Raw genomic sequence first — 16,347 nt, forward strand, 5'->3', positions numbered from 1 at the left:
ACTACCTTGAGGGAAAAGAAAAGTTGCGCATTTTGGATAATAATGTTCTTGTAGCAAATAATTGTTCCAAAAAAAATTTTCGAGACGCGCAAAGAAAAATTTCTATGGTAGGGAGGCTATTATCAACATAAAAGATACGTATGTTTCTCCTAAAGACCATTTATCTTTCCATTAGCAATGTTTAAAAAAATAAAAATTATGATATAATCGAAAAATATATACAATACAACAAAGACTAACAAAATGTCCTTGTACCTAGAACTTTTTCCCCTGGTACCGCACGACAGCTGAAAAACGTATAATTATATATAGATATCTTATTCGTACAATTTTTGCGTGTAATTAAATTAAGAAAAATATGATTTTTTGTCCATATTCCTAGTGCACAAAATAACCACACTAATTTTCCCGCGTTTTTTAATTATTGCGCATGCGCACATGAGTACGACAGCAATTGGCTATATACATACATTTAGTAACGTCATAAGAAAGTCAACAGGAAAACTCTTCTCGATACAGTAGGTAATACCATGATGGCGAGCACAAAAAAAGCTTTATAATACACGTCAAATTGTTATGCAGTTCTGTTTTCTTTTGTCTCGTTGCTCCAATATAGTATCGCCGCATATCTTAATCATCTTTTTCTTTTGTTTTCAAAACTTTGCTCATCATCGTTCTGAAAATAATCGAGACAAAAATACAATTTTTGTTGGTCAAAACATTTCGAACACCGGTAAGCCTTAGACTTACTTTATGGCGCTTTTCGAATCGTCAGTTTTGTCGCCGCGTAGTTTCACCCAATCTTGAAGCAGTTCTAAACATTACCACGTGACTAAATATTATGCATCATGTGACTAAACCTTATGCATCACACGACTTTGATATGTCATAAATTAGTGACGTCACAAACGGTAGATATCATTCTTTCATCCCTCGTGAAAAGAATGAGAAAAACGTCCTTACCTGACACTAGAGTGTCGTCACTAACATAATCACCTTCGACATAATATGCCATGCGTACATTCTAAAGATAAGAAACTCCTATCTATAGTTGTTAATCTTTTTCACAGATACCTACGCGGCTTTTGTTAGCTATGCACAGAAGACCAGTCAATCTCTTTACACTAACAGTGAACAAGCACCTGGTAACTTCAAAAATCCATCGTAACCTCACCCTGTTTCGAAATCTGCTTTTCTCTAGACGTGTAATAAATTTCGCTTTATCAATACTGTACTGGATCTCTGCTTCTTCTATGGCAGTTTCGTAACGGTAGCTTAACTGACCAATTAAAATGTTGACCAGAATGACAATGATGACAAACATATTGATCATAATGAGGATGATTACACCCACACTAAAACGAAACAAGTATTTTGCAAGCATTAGATATTTTAGGTATACTTACGCGCTATTCCCTTTCCTAAACTGTCATACCATCCATGTTTTGCGTAACATTCAGTTTCGAATTGCTTAGAATTAGTTCACTTCACACGCGACTATTGAAACTACTCGGTAGCTCGTTAGCCCGTCTTTTATATAACGCATTTTGTGTTTCCGTAACACGACTTTTCTTATCGCGCACAAACAGACAGGCGGAATACGGTTATTATTAAAGAGATGGTGTCTTGATTTATTATTAAAGTATGGAAACGAGGGCACATAAAGACGTCACACTTGTGGTGAGGTATTTCCAATTTAGAGGCTTTTGCTGACGTCAGCGTACCTGTAAGCATCGTAGCTTTCATCAAATGGATTTCCTTCTGCTAATGCACGCACTTCTTTCAACAAAACTTTCCAAAAACTCCTAAACGAAATAATAGGGAATAATTGACAGAGATGTATATAGTAAGCTTGAGTGGCATACCTTAATGAAAAATCCGTCGGTTATAAGTGACGATTTGTCAATTTTAGCCAAAGTACTTTTTTTTACCGATGAAATTAAAGAAACGAACATTTTTGGCCGTTGAAATTTTTATTCGACAAATTTTATTCACTAAGAAGGTTTTAATTAAATCTAAAAATACGTTAAAAGGAAGAGCCAATTTTAGATTACAGGTGATGATTATAATTATATACTAATAATTTGTTTTTGAGAAAGCCAAGAAGTTCCCGGCCTGCAATTGCTAAAAATCGATGATAAATAAGAAAATACAATGAAAGTTAATATTACCAAAAAAAATGTTTTCTCAAAATATACCCGGTCAGAAAATTTCGTTAGTTAAAAATGACGAACTTTTTGATAAAATTAATGACCAACGGATTTTTCACCGATAAGATACTACGTAGAGGAGTTATTAAAATAAAAAGAAAACGTCTACAACTTATTCATCCATACATTTCCACTGACACTAACTAGACTGGTTTCCGATATCCAGCAATCACTTTTTAAAATAATAACACTCACAGCGAGTTCGTTCCAGGTTTGCCAACAGCCACAGCTTTCAAAGACATGAAAACAAATCCAGTGAACGCGAACAACACGATAACATAGAGCACGGCGAACTTCGTGATATCATAGTAGATAATTTGTGCAAATGTTTTCGAATACACACCAAGTTGTCTAAAAAACACAAAAAAATATCAAACTGAAACATCCACAGGAATCAGTGCATTTCAATTACATTATTGCTGGACGTACGTTGAACACATATAGCCCATATATATTTCGCGGACGATGGATTAGCGATTTTCTGAAATTAATTTTGCGATTATTTTGCGATAGGTTAAGTAGCAGCATAAAACTTCACGTTAACACGTCATAGATTTACCGATAAAAGCAGGTATAAAAATGTAGGAGCTTTATGTGGTCTAAAAACAATGTCTAAGTGCAAGAGTTTAACGCCAAAATTCTTTTACACAAAAAATAATTAAGTTCGCTTCGTCTGTTTCTATATAAAATAAGTTTTTAAAGTAACTTAACAACCACAGAAAGACAAACTTTGAAGATCTTTTTTCAGTGAAATCTAGTTATTGTATCAGGGATGGGCAAGGCTATAAGAAAGCGCTCGTATTAAGGAACCAATTTTACTGGGAAGAAAAACAATCGTGCTGTCAAAGCAACAACTTACTTGAATGCTGGGAAATATTTGAACACTCTCAAACAGTTGAACAAAAACGCAACGCCGGCTACAGCAAATTCAGCTTTGCTATGATCAGTGTAGCGTAACGGAACGATCAATGCTATTAATATCAAGCCAATCAAATCCAAGTAATTGAAAGGATCTTTCCAATAGCTCACGCGTTCTCTGCAAAAATAAAAAATGAAAAGTCGTAGCTCTTGGCTTAGAGTAATTTTGTGTTCGAGAACACTGCTCTTTTTTTCAAGAAAATATTTCACAAAACAGGTCACTAGAAACAGGAAACTATATATTTTCAAACTTAAATGGGGTGAATTTTTTTCTTTTGTTCCAAAGTGTAAATTGATACAACAAAAAGGTATGGAAATAATAAACAAAAATATCAATAGCCAATCAAACTTCAGGAATATTCTGTTTCGCTTTGTTCTGAAAGTGAAAAACCTCATCACGAACACCGTGTATGTAATGTAATAGTAATTTAGCTTAAAAAGGACCTGTCCTTGTAATCCCTCATAGAAACGTAATCCTTTAAAATAAGTGAGGTTAACCACAATAAAATAATAATAAAAGAACACATGAATTTTAACGAGAAAATAGAAAATAAATATTTCCATGAAATAACTAACTGCCTTCCACAAAATAGTGAGTCATTATTTAAAAATGAAGTAGACAGTGTAATGCCGTTGTCAAAACTGTGTAAAAAGTAAACAATATCACAAAAATAACACATACTAAGTAAAAAACACACAATAACACATACAACAAGTAAACAACACACAAATAACACATACAACAAGTAAACAACACACAAATAACACATATAGCAAGTAAATAACACACAAGAACACATATAACACATATAACAAGTAAATAACACACAAGAACACAAATAACACATATAACAAGTAAATAACACACAAGAACACATATAACATGTAAATAACACAAATAACACATACAACAAGTAAACAACACACAAATAACACATACAACAAGTAAACAACACACAAATAACACATACAACAAGTAAATAACACACAAATAACACAGATAACAAGTAAATAACACACAAATAACACAGATAACAAGCAAATAACACACAAATAACACATACAACAAGTAAATAACACACGAATAACACACACAACAAGTACATAACACACAAATAACACATATAAAAAGGTAATAACACACAAATAACACATACAACAAGTAAACAACACACAAATAACACATACAACAAGTACATAACATACAAATAACACATATAACAAGTAAGCAACACACAAATAACACATATAAAAAGTAAATAACACACAAGAACACATACAACAAGTAAATAACACACAATAACACATATAACAAGTAAACAACACACAAATAACACATATAAAAAGTAAATAACACACAAGAACACATATAACAAGTAAATAACACACAATAACACATATAACAAGTAAGCAACACACAAATAACACATATAAAAAGTAAATAACACACAAGAACACATACAACAAGTAAATAACACACAATAACACATATAACAAGTAAACAACACACAAGAACACATATAACAAGTAAATAACACACAAATAACACATGCAACAAGTAAATAACACACAAATAACACAGATAACAAGTATATACATAACACATAAATACATACAAATAACACATATAACAAGTAAAAAAAACAGAAAAACACATAAATAACAAGTTAACTACACACACAAAATGTTGATGGTTAAAGTCTTACTTTTCCATTTGATCGATTTCTGATATGAGATAAAATAATGCAAAACACAAGGTGAGGATTTCACATGTTCCCCGAAAGTAATCCAATGAATTGGTGTACTTGCGATGGTCGTGAGAGCCTGTGTCTGCAAACAATGCAATGCCCATGATAATCAAAAAAGTGACATATTGTAAGAAATGTAATCTAAAATAAAATTGTAAAAAATTTGTCAATACAAATTAAAAAAAGTTGTTCTGTATACGTGAAGATGACAACAAAAATGTTAACACAAGCATAGACATTGAATCTAGGGATGTCAAAATAGTTATTTTTACTACACTAATAATAATGATGAAACCGATGCCCAAAATTAAAAAAACAAACAAACAAAAAACCAGGGGTAATAAGAATTTACTGACTCTTCCAGGTCTTGATACTAAGTATTTTTAAATACAATAGTGCTTTACAAAGGATTTTTCCCTTCAAAAAAAATAGGCTAAAAAACCAACTAAATAAAACATAACACATTAAATAATGAATAAAATAACGTGTACCTAATCTTGCTTCTTCCAAACTTTTCCCATTTTCTGTTCACTAACATTCGTATAACAGGGTGACTTATAGCATCCTAGAAATTAAGAATAGGCAAATTATATACATGCTTTATACAAAATCGAACTTTTTTAGCTTCAGTTTTAATGCTTCCAAACTTCTGAGCAATCTTTCTAGGAATCTATTAACCCTAACTCTCTTTCAGCCTAAAGTTTCTTTTTCCAGCTTGCTTTATTAATTAACAGATTCCCCTATTTAATCTCTTGGATATATCGCAACCTGTTAAAGGTATCCATAATATCACGGATGTAGAAGAGGTCAGGCCCAGAAAAATGTTTGTCAATCATGATTAATATAGAAAAGAAATGTTTGAGAAAGTATACTAAATAAAAAGTTATTTGAATTTCTCAAGTAAAACATACTTCACCATGAGGACTGTCAGCAAGTAACTGCAAACAAGATGGCGACCAATGATCAAATTCAGGATTCATTTCGTTGTTAATTTTAGCTGGCTCACTTTTTTGATCTCCATCCAAAAGTCGGTAATAAAAATGGTATCTCAATGGCATATCTGGTATTTTGGACCATGCTTCTTCCTTTCGTTGACCACTTTTAACAGGAACATATGGCCAATCAGCATTCACACAGCAGTCAAGAATGGTGATAACTGTTTGCTACAAAAGTTTTTTAAATCAATGTTTACAAGAAAGAATTTATTTTATTTAGAATTTACTTTACTTGGAATTTACAGGCAAATCTTTGTTCAGACATAACATGATCAGCTCTGATGTCTTTGATTTATACTACACTTTGACTCAATCAAAATACTTTCATAAAAAAAAGTAAAAAAAATGATATATATTTGTGTACCTTCATTGTTGGATCTTTGATAATATCAGCCAGCTGAAACCTTGCATCAAATGTTTCATTAGATTCAAATAAATCTCTTACTCTACACAAAAGATAATAAATCATTTGTTATTACATATCTTTCCTCCCTGAAAACTGGTATGTTTAAATATAAAAATGCAAGCCATACCTCTCATGAAGCATATGCTTTGCTAAAAAACTTGAGACATCGTCATATCTTTTTAACAAAGAAAGCTCTAAAGGCAATCTATCCAATCCTTGACCACTTGTAGGTTCGTATACCAATCCTGGATAAAAACCAACATAGATTTCAGCTATCTCAGTTAGATTGCGTTCAGCAACAAGATGTAATATTGTCTTTTTTCCTTCATTGTGTATGTCAAGTGGCCATGCATAAATGCGATTCTTCTGTTCAAATGTAGATTGATAGTCTTCTGTGATGATGATATTTGCAAACTCCGAGAGCTGAAATATGAAACACAGTCTTAAATTGTGTGATCATACAGCTGCCAAAAGTGGGTTAATTCTAAGAAAATTATTTTTAGGTTATAGAAAAGCTCATCTAAATATATAAAAAACAGCTTTTGAGAGTCAATCATTTTTTGTATAACATTTACCTTTTGTCTAGTATTTCTGGTGAATCTTGCACTACTAACATTTAGACAAAAATGAGTATGCAAAAAAATAGATGTAAAATCGTATTTTTGAAAAAAAACCTACAAAATGATCATTTTATACCTTCTAAAGAATCAAAAGTTGCTTATCAGGTTTTTCACTCTTAAAAGATTTTTTTTTAAATTTCCATCCTGATCTTATGACAACACTATTGATGATTTCATAAGATCATAAGGTAGTCAGCAAAAATTTGTTTTTTAAATTACAAAATAAAATAAGAGTATTAAAAATGAGTAAAATGATTTTGGGGAATGTATGCTCCTAAAATTTCAATATTTTATAGGAACTGTAAAATATTGTTTTTTAAATTTTTTTCCTTGACATATGTGCCCCTTGACAGATTTTATTTATTAATTTGCTTCACCAAATTTGCTGTATATTATACATGCAATGTTTGAAGCACCTACTATACTAGTTACATTTGAAACAAGTCGGCAAACATTGCAACCATTTTAATCTTGAAATAGGCTTTAGAAATAATTTTAATAGGTCTTGTATTAAAATAAACTTGTTGTACAATTTAGATAAAAATTAGGCGACTAGGGCATTTCAACACAAGCCTGGTCATGAGTTTTTCACCTGGATTTTTTTTACATATGAGTTAAACCTCAATTTGTGAACTTTGCTGGAACTCGCTCTTCGTTTGTTGTCCATGTCAAAACAAAAGCCAACCTGTGCGGTTACAGCTGGTAAAGAAATATTATTATTACTTTCAACTGCGAAATATTTATTTCATAAGATATCCCATGCACCACATGTGTTCAGTCGCGTCCTTAAGAATTAAGAAAACAAACTTTCCTTCACGTTTTATCGCAAGTTTATTTCCTTCGTTAAATATGAATGAAATCAAAGATTTTCCTTGTGTATATTCTGTCAAAACCCATCATGTAAATATAGGCAAATCATGGGAAGTTAAGGATTAGCAAGCAATGACTTCCCTTACTGCAGCAACAAAAATTCATGCGCAAGAGCAACAGCAGTCTGTAAGTGCAGTCATGCAGAATTGTTTCATCTGTGCTCCGTCAGTGTTCACCTCCACATTAGTTAAGGACTGCATGGCTGGACTTCTTTTGGAAGACCTGGTTACCAACAACGAAGTGGCCAGGCAATTGAGATTCATGTCTACGTAGTTTTTTTAACTAAGTCAGGAGTCGTTGATTTAGCTAGATAGTCAGACAACTGAGTCATGGATCAGGGATATTCAATTATTACGTCATGTAAATAAATGGAAGTGGTTGACCAAGAATAAAATCTATTGATTGTCAGATGAACATTAAAAATGAGCTGTGGAAACGACCAACCAAGCTGGAAATACGATGGACAATTTTTCCAACTGGTCCAAAAAAAATTATTTTGAGGGCTGTTACGGTTGTAATTTCCCATTATTTTATTTATTTTTTTGCAACAAGTGGTAGTAGTAGTATTTATTTGCTGCTATATAGATTGTACAGTATATAATATATAAATGTATAAATGTATATAAAGTTGTATGTTGAAAAATAAAAATAATACAATACAAGCTATAGTAGTCAGGAGACCGACCACTAGCAAAAGCTAATCTAAGGAGGTCACCTTTAGGTATAGTTTCAAAACTATTTTTGTTTATGTGCAATATGCAAAAAAAGTTGTGATTTTTTTTGAGAAATGTACAGGTAAATAATTTAAGTCTAGAAAGATTAAGTGAGGTAAGATCAATAGAATGGAAATGCTTTTGGAGAGAGTTCCAGTTTTTTATTGCTTGATAGTGAATAGAATCCGTACCATAAGTTAAAGTCCTAATAGATGGTATAGAAAGAAGTTTGTAGGAGCATCCTCTAGTTACATGATTATTTGGCAGATAAGTCAGATTGAAAGAATTTTGTATATACGAAGGAGATAAGTTGTTAAGAGTTTTATACACTAAGAAAACGTTTAATGTGAAAATTATATCAGCAAGGGGAGGTATATTTAGAGTATCAAAGAGCGGTTCAGAGTACGCATAGTAATCAGAAAAAGTTATGAGGCAAACTGCAGATTTTTGTAGTTTAAAAATACAAGAGTTGAGTGGAAGATTTTGACCCCAGACTTGAGTTGCATATGATAGATGAGAGTGAAAAAGGGCAAAATATACAGTGCGTAGGTTTTTCCGAGATAAGTAATAATGTAATTTTGAGGGAATACCATTGGCTCTACGAAGTTTAAGAGCAAGAGTGTTATAATGATAGAACAAGCTTAAATTTTCATTTAAGTAAACCCCCCAGGTATTTGACTGATGATGAGAGTGGGAGATGTTTAGAACCTAGTTTCAACTTGATGTCATAGTTAATTTTTTTCCTGATATTTCTGAAAAAGGATAACTTCTGTTTTGGTCACGTTAAGAGCTATCTTATCAGCATTCAGCAATTGTAGTAAGAGTTTTAGATCAAGTTTAACTTTCTTTTTGATAATGCTGAGATCTTTATGAGAAAATAGGAGACAGGTGTCATCAGCAAATAGGAAAGTTTCTGAGTTAATTACTGCATCAGAGATGTCATTGATATAGAGTAAGAAAAGGAGGGGTCCTAGAACAGAACCTTGTGGTACGCCATTTGGAAGAGATTTGAGATTAGAACTGTGGCCATTGATAGACACATACTGGTTATGATTGAGAAGGTATGATTTAAACCATTGCTTAGGCAAACCTCTAATCCCATAATGATTTAATTTGGATAAAAGAATTGCATGGTCTACAGTATCAAACGCCTTTTGCAGATCAATAAAGACCCCACATGAGAAATGTCCTTTGTCTAGGTCTGAGTGAATTTGTTCAGTGAGACTGATAAGTGCATGAGAGGTGGAATGCTTACTTTGAAATCCGAACTGTTTGTTAGTAATTATGTTATGTTTATTTAGGAAGGATGTTAATCTAGAATGTACAAGTTTTTCAAACATTTTATCTATGTTGGAAAGAAGAGATATCGGCCTGTAGTTAGTGACTTCAAAAGGGGAACCTTTGTTTTTGAAGATGGGGACTACTTTAACTAATTTTAGTGCATTGGGAAAGATACCTGTTTCAAAAGAGAGATTAAATATATCTATTAAGATTTTAGATATGTCTATTAGGAGAATATTCAATACTTTATTTGGAATACTATTTGGTCCAGTTGCCTTGTTTGGATCCAAAGATTTTATTATTTTTATTACCTCATGTTTCTTTATTGGAGAAAAGAAAAAGGATTTAGCAGAATGGTTGTTAAGAAAATGTTTAAAAGTTTATTAGAGCATGGGATATGTTGTTTTATTTTGTCTGCTATGGTAGTGAAATAATTATTGAATGTGTTACTTAATATGTTAGGATCAGTCTCAAGCTGATTATTAATGTTTAAAGAGATTTTAGGAGATTCACTTTTACATTTGATATTGACGAGTTTCCTTATTCCTTTCCACACTGACTTAGAGTAATTAATATTTTGGTCAAAGAACTTTTTATAGTAATTAGTTTTACTTATACAAAAGATTGACAATTTGATTTCTGTAGGATTTATACTGATTATGATAAGTATCTTTAAGAGACTTGTTTTTATTTAATAATCAAAATTTAATTTTCTAACCACAAGCAGATAAGCAGGGGTAACTTGTTAATGTTGACAATGATTTACCATCATTGATAGTGGTGCAGTGTTTGAGGTTCACTGCTCATGGCGCTTGCCCTGAGAATGTCCCCCACCCCTTAAAATAGATAAGGCTTTGTGCGCAGTGCGCAAAGTAATGGAAATGGTCTTGTTTGAGTCCATTGAGTACCAAAGTGGCCTAATCATTTTGGTGCAACTAGGTGTTAAGTAAGGCATAAAATTTATCATAGCGCATTTGATTTTGTAGGTATGCAGTTTATCACGCATCTAGCTTACAATAGGAACATGCAGTGGTGTGGGCCTATAATCACACAACGTTTATGACCAGGCTTGCAACATATTCTTTTTTGCTTGTTCCTATTTGAACACTTGTTCCGTTCTCCAAAATTTTTACCACGTTGTTTTAATGGATGTTGTAGTCAAAAGCATAAGTTATGTAGTCGGTGGAGTTGCCTTATTATCGTCAAATCTGTTTATTTAGTTAATGACAAAGATGTTATACGAGCTAGCTACAAAAAAAAGTATTAAACTAACCTGCTGTTTAAAACTTGACACGATTTGAGGATCATTGGCATATTTGACATATTCATCATGAACTTCTGTTAATAAGAAAACTAAAGGGTCTTTCTTTTCTAATCTACATCTTTGTTGTATATTGCTAACTCTTACTTTATTTAGTGCTGTGCTCCATCCTATTTCTTTGCCATCACCAAAGAGTTTAGTAACCTAAATTGAGTTTAGAACCCGATAAAAGATCCAATAAAGAATTTACTAATTGAAAATTTGCATAAAAACAATAAGAAACTAGAACTGCTATTATTGTGGCAAAATCTAGAAAAAAAAGATTTTACAATACCTCATCCCAAAAGTCAGAGTTACTGAAATCTTCGTTAAATGGATTTTTAATAAATTCTTGAATACGATGATCTACGTCAACGATAGCTTGTCCGCCTGCTTTCACAAGCGGGATATTCTCAGTTTTACCAGCAGATGTGTTATTTGACTCTTTTTCATCGTCAGTACTTCCATACATTTTAAATTATTACCAAATAGCTAGCTAGAGAAACTGCTTGCAAACAGAAATATTTTCCAGAGCAGCAACACAGCTGATAACCACCCCCTTTGGTCCACATGCGTCCGACTGTGCATTTTTAATTTACGGACCCGAAGTCAAAACACGATTTTTATTTATAAAGATTGACGCTTATTATTTTCAAAATAAAATAAAGCAAAATTTACAATAGAAATAAAAAATTTACATGCTTTTTCAGACCTGATGTTGAAAAGCATAAAGTCTTCACTCTCTGAAAGTTATAACGATGTAACGATGTACCCCTTTTGCTGTTTTACCGTCTCTTTGCAATAATTTGAGCAATGACTTGGTTAATAAATGCATTTTCGTTCCCTTCATTTTTCACCACTGGCATGCCGGTTAAACATTTGGGCAGAGTCGTGTCTCCGTTTAATGATACAAGGATCAATTTATGAGGTGATGATTTGACTTCTTTTTCAACAAACTTTTTTAAAACTGTCACGCAGTCTTTATAATTTTTTAGCATCACATCTGGACATTTTGATTTATCTTTTTTATCAATAAAATTTGCAAAGTTTTGTGAGCAAATAATAATCACTGCATGTGCGTAAACGTTAAGAACATTCTCCAACTTTTTTGCGAACGTTGCCCCTTTGGCTTCCAACACGTTTTCCATTGTTTTAAGCGTTATTGTACCACTCGTGGTTCGAAGAGTTGTTGCAAGAGTTGCAGCTTGGGATTCAAGATCTTTATCGCATAATAAGAGAAATCCACGAGCAAGTTCCGAACTCATCCTTGTTAAATTTCTAAAAAAATACAAAGCCGCGTAATTATTATATATTCAATGCGTAATTACGATAATCTGGTCCTTAAATTATACATGTCACTTTAAATCAAAAGCCACGATGTTTGTAAACAAAAAATAGCAGTAAGAAAATCCGGACCAGATAACGAAAGTTATAAAAATCATGACAAAGTATTCACTTAAATTAATATGGTTGGAATACAGGATATAAAAATAAAGTGAATAAAATTATCTGTTGAAATAGGTTGTATCAAGTAGATGGCGATACATAGTTTAAACACATACAGCAATAAAGGGAAACTTACAGAAAAAGAAAATAATATGTAAACAGAGAGTAGGTAAATTACGCACATTTCACAAGGAGTACATTTTAACTGGTACATACGGTTTAGGAAAAATGCTAACTAGTTTTTAATGAACGTTAAAGATAAAAATTCACTTTGTTCGATTTCTTTTAAGAAGAAACTTACCAGAACAATAAGCTCTTATGTCAGGTGATTTTATAAACTCCAAAATAAGATCGTGGATACTTTTGTGATACGAGCGTCAACTGTCAACAAACACTCCTGTAACGATAAACACAAGGAGTTAAAAACCCTTACATGCATGAGTGGAAAATGTCCATCATACTCTCTCAAATTAACCAATAGTATTATTCAACTTCTATAGCTTAACAATTTCCCTTTGTCCGCGTGTGATTGACATTTTTAACAGAGTTAAATAGCACATAAACTAGAACTCAAGCCCTTAATTTGACAAACAGCACGTGATTTAATAATGGTAGAGTCATCTCGCTAATTTCCGCGGGAAAATTTTCTTAAATGCGCGTCAGCGATACGTTCCGAAAATTCGTCCCTTTCAGACACCGCTTTTCACCTATTTAAAACCAGATTTGTAAATTTTTCTTTCTAAGTTCTAATAACAGCCGCCAGAGGAATATAATAATGTTCGTACTTAATGTTTATATCTTTTAAATTCACTAAACTGTTTACTGGAGGCGTATCATAGAAGAAGAAACATCTTTTTATCGTCAATTTACGTAAATTAAAAGAGGAGCTATTGTCATATTGAAGGCCCAGTCGGAAGAACAGCATCTAAAGCACTTCTCAAAAATATAAAAAACACATCTTATCCATCAAGAACCTCCGTTTCCAAAAGTCTAAATAAACTAAAAGTGATACAGAACTTGTTTTAGGTTCAGTCATCGTGAACGGCAAAGAACGTAATTTGCAGACCAATCCGGGTCCGCAGAATACACACTATAAAATTGAAATCAAACTTTAGCAAAAAGCTTAACATAACAAAAAAGCTATACCCTTATATTAAAAAGTCAGGCTAGCACTCTTTCTTAACATTCAGATACTTCACATTTACACATTATTATTTTATGCCCTACTTTGCTTTTACAATTTTCATAGGTATATAACATTTGACGCTTTTTTATGGTGTCGAGCCTCGTTTTAAAAATAGTAAGCTCAGTGGCTTTGATACACGCACTTAGCGCGCTGCACGCCAGCACGCGGTTTCACCATTAATCTTGTTGTCTTGTAAGAAAGCGATTTATAAGAACGGTGTTACTATTCACATTTTACTAGTGTTTTATCAACTCGTTGATAAAAATCAATTTCAAAACCTACCTTGTCCCCAGGACTCGTTTCTATTTCTGACAATTTTTCGTTGTCCGAGATTGTCAGAAATAGAAAACGAACCTAGAGACGAGGTTTTTCTACAACAATAAGATAACTTGTGAAACATACCATATAAAAAACGGAATTTTGGGGAAACAAGGAAGGAGGTCGTTAATTAAAAAAAGCTTTTCTTAGTCCACACATGCCATTAAAATTAGTAAAACAGATTTTTTGGAATTCATCTTTGTCATTGCACGAATTTTTGCGCGGATTCATTTTTGCGAAATTTATATAAAAAATAAATCTTTATTATTATTTCAGCCTCTTGATTTTATATCAAATTCGCTAAACTCTCGAAAATCAGTGTACCTGCTAAGTTGAGTACTCTTAATAAAAAAATGCATTGAGAAACTTTCTTAAATACCGTAGCTGCAAAAGTTGAGAAACATTTAAAGCAAGACCATTTTCTTGGTTTCTTTTATAAAACGTGCAATTATGGAGAAAAATGTTGCTCACGCTTTTTTATATAATATAAGAGCATTACGCTGAAATATACTCGAAGATTAAAAATTATCTTAAGAATAATACAATACTCAAACGACTTATTATTATCAACCTTTTTTCTGTCTCGCTTCTTCAAATGCTATCTTAAACTGGTGAACCGGGTCAATATTGCACATATATAAGAATATGTTGAGAATAATTTTAGCCTGAAAGCTGATGAAAATTAAGAACATATTTGTCTGCTCAAAAAAGGCCGTTAGAAAAAAAGCGATCGCTTCTTATTTATTTGAAAATCGCATAAAAATTTATCATAACCAAAAAATGTTCCCCTTTTAAAGTATAGCTAACAAAAAAATTGTTTCTTTGGGAGCATAGCTAAAAAAATATTTCTCACCTTGCGTTCCACAAAACAGAATTAAATGGAATTAACTTTGCTATGATCCGAAACAAACATATGTTTTTTAATAAAAAGAAAAAAGAAAAATACAGATACGTTACACTGATAGAATATTCTTCTTTAAAGAATCTTCTTTTTTAATAATTTTCATTCACCATGTAAAATATTGTCTATTCATATAACGCTTCTAGGTTGTTTCGATCAACTTGTCACAGGGCTTTTTTTCTCTCGTTGGCGCTGCGCTTATTGATAGATCTGTCTCGCTGTCAGATATGCAGAGACAACGGGCTTTGGGATTGGGGTTGTGTTTCGACGAACCTAAATTATTTCTGTTACAAGAACCGATAAAAAACAGAGGAATTAATTATTTACATCCTCGCAAATACGTTTTTCTTTAAACACGGAGTTATTAAACTTTATTTGCCGTAGCATCTGTTTAAATAAAATGTGTCTATCATGAATAGACGAAATAAATATATATTGAATTAATAATATTGCCATGGCAATCTTATCACGTCGTGTATCGCGCGCCATCTTATAAATGTTGTAGCCTCTCTTCACTCTCCCACTTCCTCGTAAAACTACATTTCATCTTCACATTATCCTCGTCCCAGGGTCTTTTAGCCCCCGACTCGTTATCATGGACCCTCGTACAGATTTTTGGCGATATTAAATTCATCAAAAGGCAAAATGCCCTGGCAAAAAGGTTGTTTTTTTTATTAGACTGGCCGAAATTTAAAAATCCATAAAAAATTTCAATCACCATATTTTCAGTTGCTCTACCTTTTTGTAATTTTAAACGGTTTTGAGTTATGACTGTTTCTTTATTATTTTTTCGGATATATATAAGTTGGTATGCTTCTAAATTCCAACCTTGTACATTATTATATACAGTCAAAGCAAACGTAGTTACCAAGACCCTGGAAACAATAGGTTTTCTAACTAACAAGCTTCCATGACACGCCTGAGTTAAAATACAACATATGACAATAATTGCTAGTAGCCTAACCTCGTTCCCATGGCATTTGCCTTGTTGATGAAGTTGATAGCGTTAGCCACTCCGTAATAACGACTCAGGGGTCACAAAACCCTGTGGATGAGGTTGGTAGTAGCCGTCTATTTATTTGCAGAATAGCACCAATTTTTTAAAGCTTGTATTTGGGTCATTTTTGCAAAATTTATTTTCCCTAATTCATTTCTTAAAGAAAAAAAATTAAATATTTATTTAAAATTTTTAACTCTCACTAAAAATTATTGAAAAATATAAAAATTAGCCGTTGCATTACCGTCACATGATAGTTCGAAAAAGTCTGTTTTAATAACAACATAATAACACGGGCTGCATAACGTAATGGGTTCATAACAGTGAAACCGTTAGCAGGCAGGGTAAGGGTCTTGAAAAACCTCAATCCCCAGGGCTCTTTGTTTTTTTTACACTCGCCGTACCATATCAAAAAGAGAGAAAAAAGCCCTGGGGCGG

At 32.5% G+C, this 16,347-nt stretch overlaps 1 protein-coding gene across 1 annotated transcript; it reads right to left on the reverse strand.

Annotated features, from left to right (window-relative positions):
- Nucleotides 1-143: 143 nt before the first annotated feature.
- On the reverse strand, nucleotides 144-14,979 carry LOC130657709 (uncharacterized). The gene is made up of 16 exons (XM_057460718.1): nucleotides 14,865-14,979; nucleotides 12,809-12,904; nucleotides 11,357-12,339; nucleotides 11,035-11,226; nucleotides 6,405-6,700; nucleotides 6,236-6,317; nucleotides 5,788-6,039; nucleotides 5,368-5,441; nucleotides 4,835-5,017; nucleotides 3,070-3,246; nucleotides 2,406-2,561; nucleotides 1,725-1,805; nucleotides 1,175-1,355; nucleotides 964-1,024; nucleotides 751-814; nucleotides 144-676 (listed from the first exon to the last, which is right to left on the reverse strand). The coding sequence occupies exons 3-16, from the start codon at nucleotides 11,531-11,533 to the stop codon at nucleotides 631-633; spliced, it is 2,022 nt and encodes a 673-aa protein (XP_057316701.1). The 5' UTR covers nucleotides 11,534-12,339; nucleotides 12,809-12,904; nucleotides 14,865-14,979; the 3' UTR covers nucleotides 144-630.
- Nucleotides 14,980-16,347: the final 1,368 nt, after the last annotated feature.

Source organism: Hydractinia symbiolongicarpus, chromosome 9 (assembly GCF_029227915.1).
Source record: "Hydractinia symbiolongicarpus strain clone_291-10 chromosome 9, HSymV2.1, whole genome shotgun sequence".
In the NCBI taxonomy this organism is placed as follows: domain Eukaryota; kingdom Metazoa; phylum Cnidaria; class Hydrozoa; order Anthoathecata; family Hydractiniidae; genus Hydractinia; species Hydractinia symbiolongicarpus.

Coding starts and splice junctions, on each gene's coding strand:
- LOC130657709 (XM_057460718.1), bottom strand. CDS start 11,533: ATGTATGGAAGTACTGACGATGAAAAAGAGTCAAATAACACATCTGCT. Junction 1,025..1,174: donor AAAGCAGATTTCGAAACAGG/GTGAGGTTACGA, acceptor TCTTATCTTTAG/AATGTACGCATGGCATATTA. Junction 677..750: donor GATTCGAAAAGCGCCATAAA/GTAAGTCTAAGG, acceptor GATTATTTTCAG/AACGATGATGAGCAAAGTTT.